Source organism: Maylandia zebra, linkage group LG11 (assembly GCF_041146795.1).
Source record: "Maylandia zebra isolate NMK-2024a linkage group LG11, Mzebra_GT3a, whole genome shotgun sequence".
NCBI classification, from domain to species: domain Eukaryota; kingdom Metazoa; phylum Chordata; class Actinopteri; order Cichliformes; family Cichlidae; genus Maylandia; species Maylandia zebra.
Genome location: NC_135177.1, coordinates 19,340,761 through 19,353,529, shown reverse-complemented (window position 1 = coordinate 19,353,529; position 12,769 = coordinate 19,340,761). Strand labels below are relative to the sequence as shown.

The 12,769-nt window shown below is 40.2% G+C and overlaps 1 protein-coding gene across 3 annotated transcripts; it reads right to left on the bottom strand.

Moving 5' to 3' along the window:
* Nucleotides 1–3,126: 3,126 nt before the first annotated feature.
* sp8b (sp8 transcription factor b) lies at nucleotides 3,127–12,561 on the bottom strand. 3 transcript variants are annotated; one of them, XM_004541517.5, is made up of 2 exons: nucleotides 12,427–12,561; nucleotides 3,127–6,607 (listed from the first exon to the last, which is right to left on the bottom strand). In XM_004541517.5, the coding sequence occupies exon 2, from the start codon at nucleotides 6,572–6,574 to the stop codon at nucleotides 5,270–5,272; it is 1,305 nt and encodes a 434-aa protein (XP_004541574.1). In that variant the 5' UTR covers nucleotides 6,575–6,607; nucleotides 12,427–12,561; the 3' UTR covers nucleotides 3,127–5,269. The 3 variants fall into 3 exon arrangements, with proteins under 3 accessions (XP_004541574.1, XP_004541572.1, XP_004541573.1); XM_004541515.5 differs by lacking the exon at nucleotides 12,427–12,561 and adding an exon at nucleotides 7,085–7,231; XM_004541516.5 differs by lacking the exon at nucleotides 12,427–12,561 and adding an exon at nucleotides 6,802–7,078.
* Nucleotides 12,562–12,769: the final 208 nt, after the last annotated feature.

Genomic DNA, 12,769 nt, shown 5'->3' with positions numbered 1-12,769 from the left:
TTAACTCTTGGTATTTACATTAATAAAGGTATTAATGTAAATGTAGAGACCTTGACAGTGGCACTCCTACCTTCTTGTTCTTAACTTGGATGTTGGGAAGTTGTGCAATTTTGTTGTCTTCTTTGGTCTTTCAGGCCTTTTGATGTTGTTGAGCTGGCCAGTGCATTCCTTTGTTGTATGATTGTTGATTTGGCCCCTCCTAAAGTTTCGGCTGCCAATCGGGTTGGTTTACTTTGTTTTTTCAATCTAATTATTGTCTTTTTCACTATCACCAACATCTCTTTGCACACTCTATTAAGAGCTCCAGTGAAAAGATACAAAATACAGGTTCAACAGGAATCAACTCCAGATCTTTTATCTGCTTAATCTGTGATGAAATCAGGAAACAGGTTTGAGCTGCATGCTTGTCAGTCAATAGTCCAATTATTTTTAAGCCTGTTAAAATTGAGGACTGTGTACAGAAATAGCTGCGGTTCCTAAACAGCAATACTTAAAACCCCTTGAATTAAAACGCAAAGACCGCCGTTCAATCGCATCTGGGGCTTTTTGGCAAAAAAATTAATAATTGTCCAAAATATATGGGCGAAAAAGTCTGTAGCCTACACTGCCTGCAAAGGTCTTCACTGGGCATTTTACAATCTGTAGTTTCTCAAGAGTCTTTTCATTTGGAATATATATTTAGCTTGATTGTGTGACACGGTTAATTTAAGATACTTGAGTTTAGAAATCCGAATTAAAGTGGATGTCTAATGTTTACAATATCGTGCCACTTGATGGAGCCATTTCTCTACCGTACAACTGGTGAGCCAGCGTGTGTTGTTTCAAACAATGAAGTTGGGTAAAGTTGTTTTTATGTTGATGTTTTTAATGATCCAAAACTGCTCTGATGAGATTATATGAAACACAAATCTGTGATTTTCAAGGTTTAGGTAAATAGTGGTTGTAAGAGAAAAATAAAGCTAATTAAATTATTTTCAAGCATGAAGTATTGAAATACAGGGAGTAACAGATTTGAAAAGGTACATGAGTTCCAATCTGGCATTTTCTTTTTAAAAGCCAGTAATTGCTGTCCAATGACAGTAAAGACGAAGCTTTGGTTAAGTTTTTTATGGAAGTTTCGCCATTTGATTACAAGAAAAAATGGAGGGTTGTGGCTCAGATCTCACTTATGGCTCAAATGTTCATTAAGTAGAAATGAAAAACGTCAAATCAAGAACCTTGTCTGTACTATAGGTGATCATTCCTATTTCTCTAAAGTTGTACATACTTTTGTCTGTTTCTGGAAAACAGAAATTTACCTTACAGATAAAATATTATTTCTCATTCACTCATTTCTCTATCTATCTATCTATCTATCTATCTATCTATCTATCTATCTATCTATCTATCTATCTATCTATCTATCTATCTATCTATCTATCTATCTATCTATCTATCTATCTATCTATCTATCTATCTATCTATCTATCCTCCAAAAGATTTGGCTTTAGATTCATTAAACAACCCTAAAATCATAAATCGATGCTAATTTTTAGCATCATTGGCATAATATTATTTCTTTCCTGTTTTCTAGGTAACCGGATCAACGATAAACTTGGCTGCCAACACACTGTGTGCTCTGACCATAGCTGTTATTGTGGCCTTCATCCACAGTTGGCAGGCCCATCCTCTTCATCCTGGCATGCGTGCACTTCCTGTGGCCAGCTTAATTCAAATGAGGCCAGCAGTGGGACGTTCCTCTGAGGACCACGCGATGCAACAACAGTCTAGTAAGGTGCTAATGGTATGACAACACGGAGTGGTGCACTGAAACGTTTGGCTGAGATGAGTCTCTCATATTAACTGATCACTTTTTGGCTGGTTAGATTATTTTGGAGGCGGCTTTTAAAACTACAAGCCTGTTGTGTTCTGACTGAAATGTTTAAAACGATTTTAATAAAAAAAAATGAAGATGCATCACTTTATAAACTTAACTTGCAGTAATATGGTAAGCCACAAATACAATGCTGAACTAATTAAAAATTAGTTATTATTATGATATTATTTTTTTTTAAACTCAGTTTTAGGTTTACTTTATTTGAATCATGAAGTCTTTTCACCCTAAATGAGCCAGAATTTAAAAAACAAACAAAAAATGTTCTACATTTTATGCTTAAAGGGAAATTTGACTGCCTAAACATTTATTAAGCAGACCAGCTACATATAAATCAGCTACAAAATCTTTGGTTAAAGCTGTGTAAGTGCTGTAATATCTCTATATTCAAATCCCACATGCCAAAGCACTTTGGGGATTCATGAACTCAGTAAAAGCAGGATATATCATTTGTGCACTCCTCTGTTTCACTTTTCTTTCATCCTTGGACCACAGTAGAGCAACTTTATTTGTATGAAAATGTGCAAATGAGTGTGGAAGTATTTAAAAATAATATTGAAAAGCAGATGAAACTGAGTCTGTTTGCTATTGTGAGTCTTTTTCAGATCATGTCAGCAAAACACCTGGAGACTGTGAGCTTGATGTACCCAGAAAATATCCAGTCACTCTGATGAGCTTTCCTCGTGTACTGCTAAACGGAGCAGCTGTGAGTGTAAGGACTTTCTTTTTTTAATGATCACTTTAACCTTGTTTACAAGTACAAAGTATGTTTAGGAGTCTTACAACTGTCCGAGTCAAAACTTTGTCTGAAGATTCAGTAACACTTCACGAGGACGAGGTGGGTAAACTTACAAAAGCGCATAATCCATTATTAGACGATTAGCTGAAATCAGAGGCTAAACTTTTAATCAGGTCTGGCATCAACAATTATAAATGTAACCATGCTTTAATATCAGATATGATTATATATCAGAATTGCTTAAGGCATCGCAATATGCTTTCTACGAAGTGAAAAGAAATCCGAGCTTTAAATCTGATCAGGATGATCCAGGGCTGGTCTTTAAATACTGTCGGTTGAGCAGAATAGCGCTGGATGGCGCTACAGAGCTTTAAATTCAAAGCCTCCTTTCTGAAGTTTAGAGATTAAGCTGTTTCTCAGAGATCCGAAGGAAAAAAAAAACTCAGAATAATTCAGTTTTTATTATATTAGTTTCCCTACGCATCACTTTTTATTTTTTGTAAAACAGTTTAGAAGATGGGAAATGTTACGTCAGTGCGCACTCTGTATGTTACAATCGGCTCTTAAAATTTGACGCCTTAAACCCAGAAACCAGAAAGAGAAAAAAGAAAAAGAAAGACAGACGGTCTCTATTTTCAGCTGTAATGACATGAAATACGATGTTCAACTAAATGAAATAAAAGTCTCTGTGTTAGGCAAGTAAAGTAAATGAGCACATCTGAATGGAAAAGTCCACAGATTTCTTGTGCTTTTGCTTCGAATCTTGATTTTAAGTAATTTTCTGACTTGAAATGAGGTCAAATTAAGTCCAGCCTGAAGGGAAACAAAACTTTCCGCAGAAGAACGCGCGCTGTCCTCATTAGACGATCTAAATGTTTACACACAAAAATAAATAACGTAGGCACTCAACCTGCTGTGCATTTATTAGTAACATTTACAAAAACGGAAGAAAAACGAGTGTTTTAAGAATGACCAGTGAGAAGGAAAAACCTGAGGATGAAAATATACTGGAGATTTGGATGGAAATAAAGAATGAAACAAAGAAGAATAGTAGCCTAGTGATAAATACAAAATAAAAATGCTAATTACAGTGTGTTGCTGCGAGTATTTACTATACGCAAATTAACTCATCATAAACCGTGGTTTAATGGTAAAGCCGCGTCCTCAGAAAAGTTAAGAGGCTGAATTTTTCTGCTTAACAGATTTTTTTAAACGATAATGACTTATTTCAAGCTAAATAGATTTTTTTTTAAATAACACTGAATTTTCTCCCCGTTTCTAAATAATTGTTACATTTTATTATTGAAATTTAAATTAAGCTGCGAGCAAGGGCCTGGTGTTGCTGGAGGCCGTTACGGAGATCACGAAACTCAACAGTTTTTCACATTAATAGCAAACACACGGACTTGTAATGTAACATGAAGGCAAAGTGTAATTTATGAGTTTCTTTTAGGCGTTTACATTTTTTTTAATGACTCAGCAATCCGACAAACTGAGTCGATCAGGTGCTTCTGATTTCATACTGACTTTATTGAGTGGCTCACATAAAAAGCCATTCTCGGAGTAAGAGAGAGAAGGAGAGAGAGAGAGAGAGAGAAAGAAAAAAATATCATTGTAAAATTAAAATCACTTTACACCATGCTTACTTAAATTAAACGAGTGGGTAAACAGTAAATGATTTCAAAACTTTACAAATAAATTCGAAGTGCGCCTAATGATAGATCCCTAAATACAAGAAAAAGTCGTGGTTAAATATAACTCCCCACAATACATTTTATATCATATCAAAGAAAATCCAAGTACATTTCCGTATATTTTCAAATATTTACTAGAGTCCATATACAGCTAGAAATACCTATACAAAATCGTCTCCTGGACAAATACATTGCTCACCTTTACACTGGGCTGTAATTATTCTAACCTACATTTGTAATTATATACAACACATTTTGCAGCGAAGTCTAAGTAACCTCAACAGGCCTAGTGATAAAGTTGGCGCATAGTGTAGGCTGCGAAGAGAATAGCAGTGATATATATATATATATATATATATATATATATATATATATATATAGATATATAAACCTGCTCTTCCTTTATCACTTTATTTAATGGGATCATCACTCCCGTGTCTCACCGCCATACTCTACAGGTATTTGTTCCTATCGAGCAGTCCATCCACATTGACAGCAACAGATTCCCCTGCTCGATAATAAAGTGCCAGTGTTTGGTTTTCAACAATATGCATGATAGCAGTTGCTCAACTTTTTCAGGCCCTACAATTTTGACAGCAGTGTTTTCTGTCTTTCGCGTCTTATACCGGACAAATAAAACATCAGGCGTATTCAGGATCGGGCTGCAAAAGAAAAACAGTAAGAAACATAAAAAGTTTTGATCGTGCCCTCCCACAGTGTGTCACACAAGGACTTGACTACACTTTCACACCGCAGATGAGAAGTTTCTGATGGCACGGCTATGAAATTATTCAATTGGACGTCTTAAGCACTTGGAAAGAGTCAAAGAAACATAGAGGCCGATTTTCTCATTAAATGACAATGATGATGCACCAAAGTATGTCCACTTTCATGTCCTCTCGGACAATTCCATCACGACACTTTGCTGTTTTACAGTTTTCACTTCACTGGGGGAGTTTTTTTTTAGAGCCCGTTCATGCCTACTCCCTGGGCAGACTCAGGTGGGTGCAACAGGTCTGGGGAATGGCATGGAGGGCTTCCCGGTGCACTGTGCTCGCTGTCGGTATCACTCCCCCTCTTCCCTCCGCTGCCCCCGGAGCCAGAGCCGGCAGATCCCCCGGCGCTGTGAGTTTTTACGTGTTTACTCAGGTGATCGCTACGCATAAATCTCTTGTTGCACACCGGACAAGCGAATCGCTTCTCCCCTGTGTGTGTGCGTAAATGTCGCTGGAGCTCGTCGGAGCGAGTGAACCTTTTTCCGCAAAAGAGCCAGTTGCACACAAACGGCCTCTCGCCTGTGTGCCACCTCAAATGCGCCTTTAGGTGCGAGGTTTTCCCGTAAACCTTCCCACAGCCTGGAATGTGACAGCTGTGGAGACCTTTCCTCCGGAGGCTGGCGCCCGCCGGTCCCAGTCTCTCCGCCTCCTGGCAGTTTGGACAGTCGCAGGTGGCTCTTCCCGAGTACCGCCGGGCAGATGACCTCGGAGACCCCGCTAAAGACGCAGGTGGACCCCCGGAGAGCATAGTCCCTCCTGCCCCGGTTAAAGGAGAGGGGCTTGTGTCGGGATAAGAGGATAACACCGGCTTGAAACCGTCCATCAGGTGTTGGCCGGTTGTCAACAGGTGTGGAGATGGACTTGTACTGAAAGCAGAGTGACTTAAACTCGAGTAATCAGAGTTATATCCGCCCAGGGGAGAGTGCAAGGAGGTCTGGAGTCCACCGGAATGTAAGGACGTCTGTATTGCTGCTCCGTTAGGGTTCTGAACGTCAATCCATCCCGCTCCCACATCCCACCATGCAGAGGCTCCGGTGGTACCAACGTCTCCCGTGGGGATCCCGGGATGAGACGATTTGAACCAGGACTCGTAAGGATGCGCAACGCTCATCCTCGGATAGATGCCCTGCAAACTGTCCACTGAGGTGTGCACTTTTGAGATGAAGACCGGCTGGTGGCTGGACTCTTGAGAGCTGCTCGACACGGACGCTTGGAAAACCGAATAATCGTTTCCAAAGTGTGAACTAGACGAGGTACCGGACGTGAGGGAAAAGGCACTGGATCCGGTGGAGCTGTTGGTGCCAAAAGAGTCCGAGATGCCAGATCCATTACGCGATACCCCGAAACCGGGCAGGCCGGATCCGAGACTGCAGCTACTCGCAGCGGCTCTTTTCCACGGGTGGAAACCTTTTCCAAATGACGAGGAGTTATCCGAAATTGTCGACGGTGAAGGGCTCGGACTCCCTATTTTGTTACATGTTGCAGCTAACATGGCTAAAGGAGTCGATCCTAACCTCGGCTCCTCCTGAAAGGACAAGAAAATATGTAAGCGACTTACAAGTTCCACAGATTAATTACAGGCATTTTAATGCATTCTTTTCGGATCGGGAAATAGCGTTCAAGTAGAAACAGTTTCCCTGTTTTTCAGCAGACGACTAATAAGCTGTATTTTTGTTTAAGTTTTGGTAATCAACAGAGAAGATTATCTTGATTTCCTACCTGGATGAACAGAAAGTAGACAAGTGAAATGCGTCAGACGGCGCTTACAAATGCATGCCAAACGGGACAGCAGGGAAAACATGCGTGTTTTGAGCGCCGATGACAGCCAAACTCAGCCTATATGCAGTTTACAGAGCCTCGTCTTTATCATACAAACCGCTTGCTGGAAATATAACCAACGCACTGGCTTTTCTGCTACTTTGCGACCGATGTAAGTTTAATCCCCCTCCGCAGGACAATGACAAGAACTAATTAAACCAGTAAGAAAGTCCTTTAGACTCACCCCTAGAAGTGAAGTTGCCATCACACAAAAACACAGCCCTCCTCAGAGGATCTTTTTATATTTATGAATCAGAGCACTGTTTTTTTAGAGGTGTGCAATACAATGATGTGTTCCGCCCATTCTTCCACAATTGTAGGCTCCTCTCCGGCTTTGAAGTGCCGCTGTGACACGGGCGACCAATCAGCGGCTTCGTCCCGTCGCACTGCCACATACTACCATGAGGTCATCAATAGAGCGCCTCAGACAGCTCTCCACTCCCCCACCGCCACCCTCCCACCTCCCCTCCCTCATCCACCCCACCGCCCCCTCCATAATAAAAGACAGCGGAAGGAAGGTAAAGTTAAATGAGAGTGAATTGGGAAGGAGGTATTAGGGGGCCACTTACTGAAATTTTTACAGAACATCACATTCCATAAATTTAAAGAAGGAGGAATGATGACCCGTGTCTGGCGATGTGGGATGCTGCGTAGTAAATAAAAAGCTTGGCAAATTATTCGCCATCGCCTCCGCCGCCTCCACCAAGAGGCAACAAACACCGCGATGTAGTAGACCAAGTGCGTTCAAACTCCTCTTTCTTTTCCATTTTTCAGAAGCCTTTCGCGTTCTGAAGCGCAAGCTTAAAAAAAAGTTTTCTGCTTTTTCTTTTCCCGCAAATGTACTTGTGCGTAAAAGTTGACCGACTTCATTCTGTCCTCGGTCTGTGTTTTACAGATTTCACTGCAGCTTTAAGTGCTTGTTTTACAAGGACCTCTCCACAGTTTTCTCTATCTTTCTCATATCAGACAATTACCGTGCACTCTAGTGCAATTTAGCCCCCGCGGGATTCAACATGTTTTAACTTCTTAAGAGTTAATATACACAAACTATTACAGAAGATATAAAGGGTGCATTGTTCTGGCCTCGGACCTCTATTAGATCGTCTCCAACTTTCGCATTTACTGTAATTGTGTTCAATTATCTTGACAGTTTTGATTAAAACTGCACATCGTTCACGGGAGGGATGGTTCATTTTATCATGGCTGTGTTAGTTTAAAATAAAGACCTGTGGGGATCCTGACTTCAGAAAGTCTGCTGCCTTTCTGTTAACAACTAAAACAGAATTGTAGATTTATTTTAGGAGATACTGAGAATTTCTGTATTGTAGTTAATTTAAAGTATTTATTAAAGTAAGCGATGGCGCTCCGTGCGTAAAATAACGCAGGTTGCACTGAATAGGTTCATTACTTTACCCGCTGACATTTTGTAAAAATCTATACAGGAAGCTCATGTTACATAATAAGAACCTGTAGGGAAAATGTGTGTTGAACCCTGGACTCTCTGTTGGAGCTATTAGCATGCAGTGTGCACGGGAAGCATAAATTTCATTTGAATTTCAAATTTAATAACGCAGGAGGTTTTTAATCATCCTCAGTTTTATTTGTTTGATATTAACATGCTTATTGACCGGGTCTGTTGACCAGCTTGGTCATTACAGGACAGGGAAAAGTTAATTAAAACGACCAGGGATTATTCATCAAATCATCTGCCTAACCCATGTCGCTTCCTTTATTACACAGTGTGATAGATGGACTCCCTGATTAATTCTTGTGTTTCTAGGATTGGACAACAGCCTTTTCTTTTTTTTGGATTTACTTTTAGGTGTTTTTTCTTCTTCTTTTTTTAAAGAAGGATTTAAAATTGTTACAATTATTCATAATGTTGCTTCACCTCGTATAACCCATCAGCAAAATGTACATATGTTGCGTCTTACTTAATAATCCCACAGAGTGTTATTTAGTTGCCAAGCTTTGCCAACATTTAGAGGTAATTCGGCCATATTTCTGTAACTTATTACGCGTAACATCTATCCCAGGTTTAAGTTGTGTTAATGCTTTTTCTCACATTGAAGGCGAAAATCGTTAATTAATATTCCTGGCGACATGTGTGGCGATAAATAACACGTAAAAATATTTATTATAATCGTTAATTTATATGAAAGTAGCGATTAAAAAATATCAAATGCAGACATCTTAACTAATTGGACGTTGGAGGTAACACATTAGCCGTATCAGGGGGGTTTGGTCATTCATTATTATTACTATTATTTTTTTTTTTTATCTCCCTCAACCTAACCAATCACACCAGCTTTAGAGAAAAAAAATCATCCGAATATTGTGTGATCGTGGTCGAGGCGAATAAAATGTGACGAGGAGAAATAAAACCTACATACCGTGCTTCTCCGCTCTGCAGTGCATTGATTGACCCTCCACGTTTCGCTCTCAGCAGAGAAAACACAACATCCACCGCTGCCGGTGAGATTGTGGACCTTGCCAAATAAATGTTTCACTGGCAATTCAATTAAGAATAACTTTGAGAGGAAAAAACAACAACCACTGCCCCTACGCGTTTACCTCTCATGTACCCGAACGCATATTATATGTACGTGTAATTCACGTTTATATTTGTAAAACAGTTGAACCTCGTGAGTGAGATGATCGGTTTCCTCCTTCTTATTCTCAAAATAATGCTCATGTATTATAGGGGAGACCGGGGATAGTTGTAACGTGGGTCAGTTGTAACACTTCCAATTTCTCCAATCAGGGCTAAGTTTCAAATGATGTGACTCATCCTGTACATGCCCAAGTCAGTTCTGCTATCACATGTGAAAAATCAGCACATTTTGTCAAACACAGACAATTTAACACGAAAAAAAGTAATTTGTATGCCAAAAAGTAAGTTTTTCTACTTTATTTCAATTTCTAATAGCATTATCTGCTTTGCAGTTAAACTCATCAAACTTAAATTATGTTATTTGTATGTCTATGGGGATATATTCTGTGTAGGTCTTTAGTGCTAATGTTTTAGCCGTTGGCTGTAATGTTAGCTAGTTCATGGCTATAGGAGTCTGGGTCAGTTGTAACAGCAACAGTCTGGGTTAGTTGTAACAATATTAATAATTAACTTATATTAAACAAGTTGGGGCAACGACATCAGCAGAGAGAGGTCCACTGGTCACTTTTGTATATGCGGTTAATGCCATTGGCAACACAATTCCTCCACTGTTTGTGTTCCCACACATACATTATGCAGACCTCTGTGTCAGCGATGGACCAGTAGGAAGTACTGGTAGTGGAAATAAATCAGGATGGGTGCAAGAAACAGATTCCCTCATCTTTCTGAAGCACTTTGCAAACCACACCAAGGTAAGCCATGATAAAAAGTAATGGAATTGCGATGCTGGTGAACAACTACATTTTTTCAGCTTCATTGTTATGTTCAAAATTGGTGCAAGAGTTGTAGGTTATAATGCCCACTGAGCCAATGAGGCCAAACTCAAGGAAGACCAACCAAAATGAACGAAATATTCAGTTGCAGAAATTTCCATAATTTGTCTTTTTTGGGGGGTTGGAATATGTTCAAAAGCTAGATTTCTGCATTCTGTCACACACACACACACAGCTACACAAATGGCTCTAAGTGCATTCATGTGTTGAATAAACAAAGATTACATGTTAATGTTTTGTTAGTACCCTTATTTCATTGTGTTACATTTTACCCCAGGATATGTTACAACTAACCCAGACTATGGGGTTAATTGTAACATTTCACTCTTCGTGTTTGAGACCATACCATGCAATGGGTAATTGTGCTGCAGAGAAAATAGCTGCACTATTTAATAGCAGAGACATGAAAATACTTTGCATTACATTTTGAATCCACTACCTTAAAAGAGCTTCAATTTACAGACAGAAATGTCAAAAATGTTACAACTATCCCCGGTCTCCCCTACTGGGCAATTTTTGCGCATTTGCACTGCAAATTATGGACAGGGGACGTGTTGGCCTCTGGTGACAAATTACCCAGTGATCATACCAGCAAGACAGATGTCAGAGGTCAGTGTGATAACTCCCCGACTAAAGCATCTAGTTCCTGAGGCCACAGAGGCTGGAGAGATATTAAACCCAAACGATCTAATGTATTCTTAGGTCACTTCTTCTCCAAAAAAAGAAGGGAAAAAATCTTTTGTTGCCTGTTGCGTTCAGTAAGAGTGAGAGGGTCGGTCCCGGTTCATATGGTGCGCACAGGTTGTTCCTATCGCACGGCTGTAACAGTAAGCCGCATTGAACAGATGTCCCCATTGAAGGCTTTCTTCTTCGACACACATGGGCTATATTACCATCATGAAATCAAACTCAAAACCTGTCCCTTTCGCCACCATAATGACCGAGTTATTCTGGGCCGCTGAGCATGAACAAAGTGTGTTCAATATTGCGTGCTCCAGAATCGCTCTGCTTAGAGAACCGGGAAAGGGGAGTCAGGCCATAGATGCAGAAGTGTACTTTAATGTGAAGGTTTACAAAGCAGCTCAATAATCTGACCGCAGTGGTATTAAGGATTTTTTTTTTGAGAAAAGCATAATCACTTGTGGTTCACCAGCAATTAGGAGAGCAGTGTGGCTAAGACAGCGTATAGTCTTATTACTGTGGTTATTATTATTATTATTATTAAAAATAGATTAATTAATCAGGAAAACAAAAATAAAAATATATACAATATATGTATATATTTTAAAAGATAGATAGAGCGCACTGTGTCAATGGATTGCTTAGCAAAGGTGCAGAGAGCATAGAGCATAGAGTAAGACAGCAGGGTCTGTTGGTTGTTTTCTCTATTCACCGGGAGGTTGGAAAGAGCAGATGTCCGTCTGCACAGTGGCTGCCAAGTGGGTCCGGAGGAGCAGGGCAGCCACAGACACAAGAGCCCAAATGGTGTGACAAAAGATGTGCAGGAAGCCCCTCTCCGCCTGGGTGAGCCACAGAGAGGGTCTCCCCTCTCTGCCAGCCTGCAGGGGCACTCACAACACGAGCCAGAGTGGTGGCAGCAAAGCCATGTGTTACCGGCTGGAGTGCATGCTGCACCAACACTGTTATTCACACAAATATACACATGCATTTGCAGGAATGCGCACTAACAGTCCAATCCCAGACAATGCATTGCCATCGGTGCATGCTCTCAGCTTCACAAACACATTTATCTACATTTATACAGAACATCTATCTATCTATCTATCTATCTATCTATCTATCTATCTATCTATCTATCTATCTATCTATCTATCTATCTATCTATCTATCTATCTATCTATCTATCTATCTATCTATCTATCTATCTATCTATCTATCTATCTATCTAGTTTTTCCTGTGCCCACTAGGTCATGAAAAGTGGCTGAAGAGACCCTGAGACAGTTCCAAGCACAGGTGTGCATCATGGCCCATACTGAAGGGGTGCGCTGAACCATAAACAATGATATAAATGTCTGGCAAATAAAATGGCTAGTTAACAATCTTTTGACTGCTCTAACCTCTGAGCCTTTGTCGGGTATCGATCAGCCAGCTGTTCCTGGCTTTGTCTGGCAGGACGGCAGCCTCTGGTTCCTCTTGGGATGAATGGACAAAGCCACCAAAAACTTTCTGCTGCCTTTCAAGTTCGGTCTGGCTGAAAGAAAAAATTCAAACGAGGAGCCGTTCATCACTTCTAGCGGGTCAGACTTTATATATTTATCCTATTCAAATGAATTAAAATCATGAATCAGTCTGCCGCGCTCTCCGAGCTGTTTAAAAGCTTTAATATAAAGTTGCTTTTTATATCTGACAACCCCTGGCAGTGGCTTCTTTGTTCACAGTTGCCATGTTGATGGTTTACAT

Coding starts and splice junctions, on each gene's coding strand:
- sp8b (XM_004541515.5), bottom strand. CDS start 7,105: ATGGCAACTTCACTTCTAGGG. Junction 6,608..7,084: donor TGGCAACTTCACTTCTAGGG/GTGAGTCTAAAG, acceptor TTGTCCTTTCAG/GAGGAGCCGAGGTTAGGATC.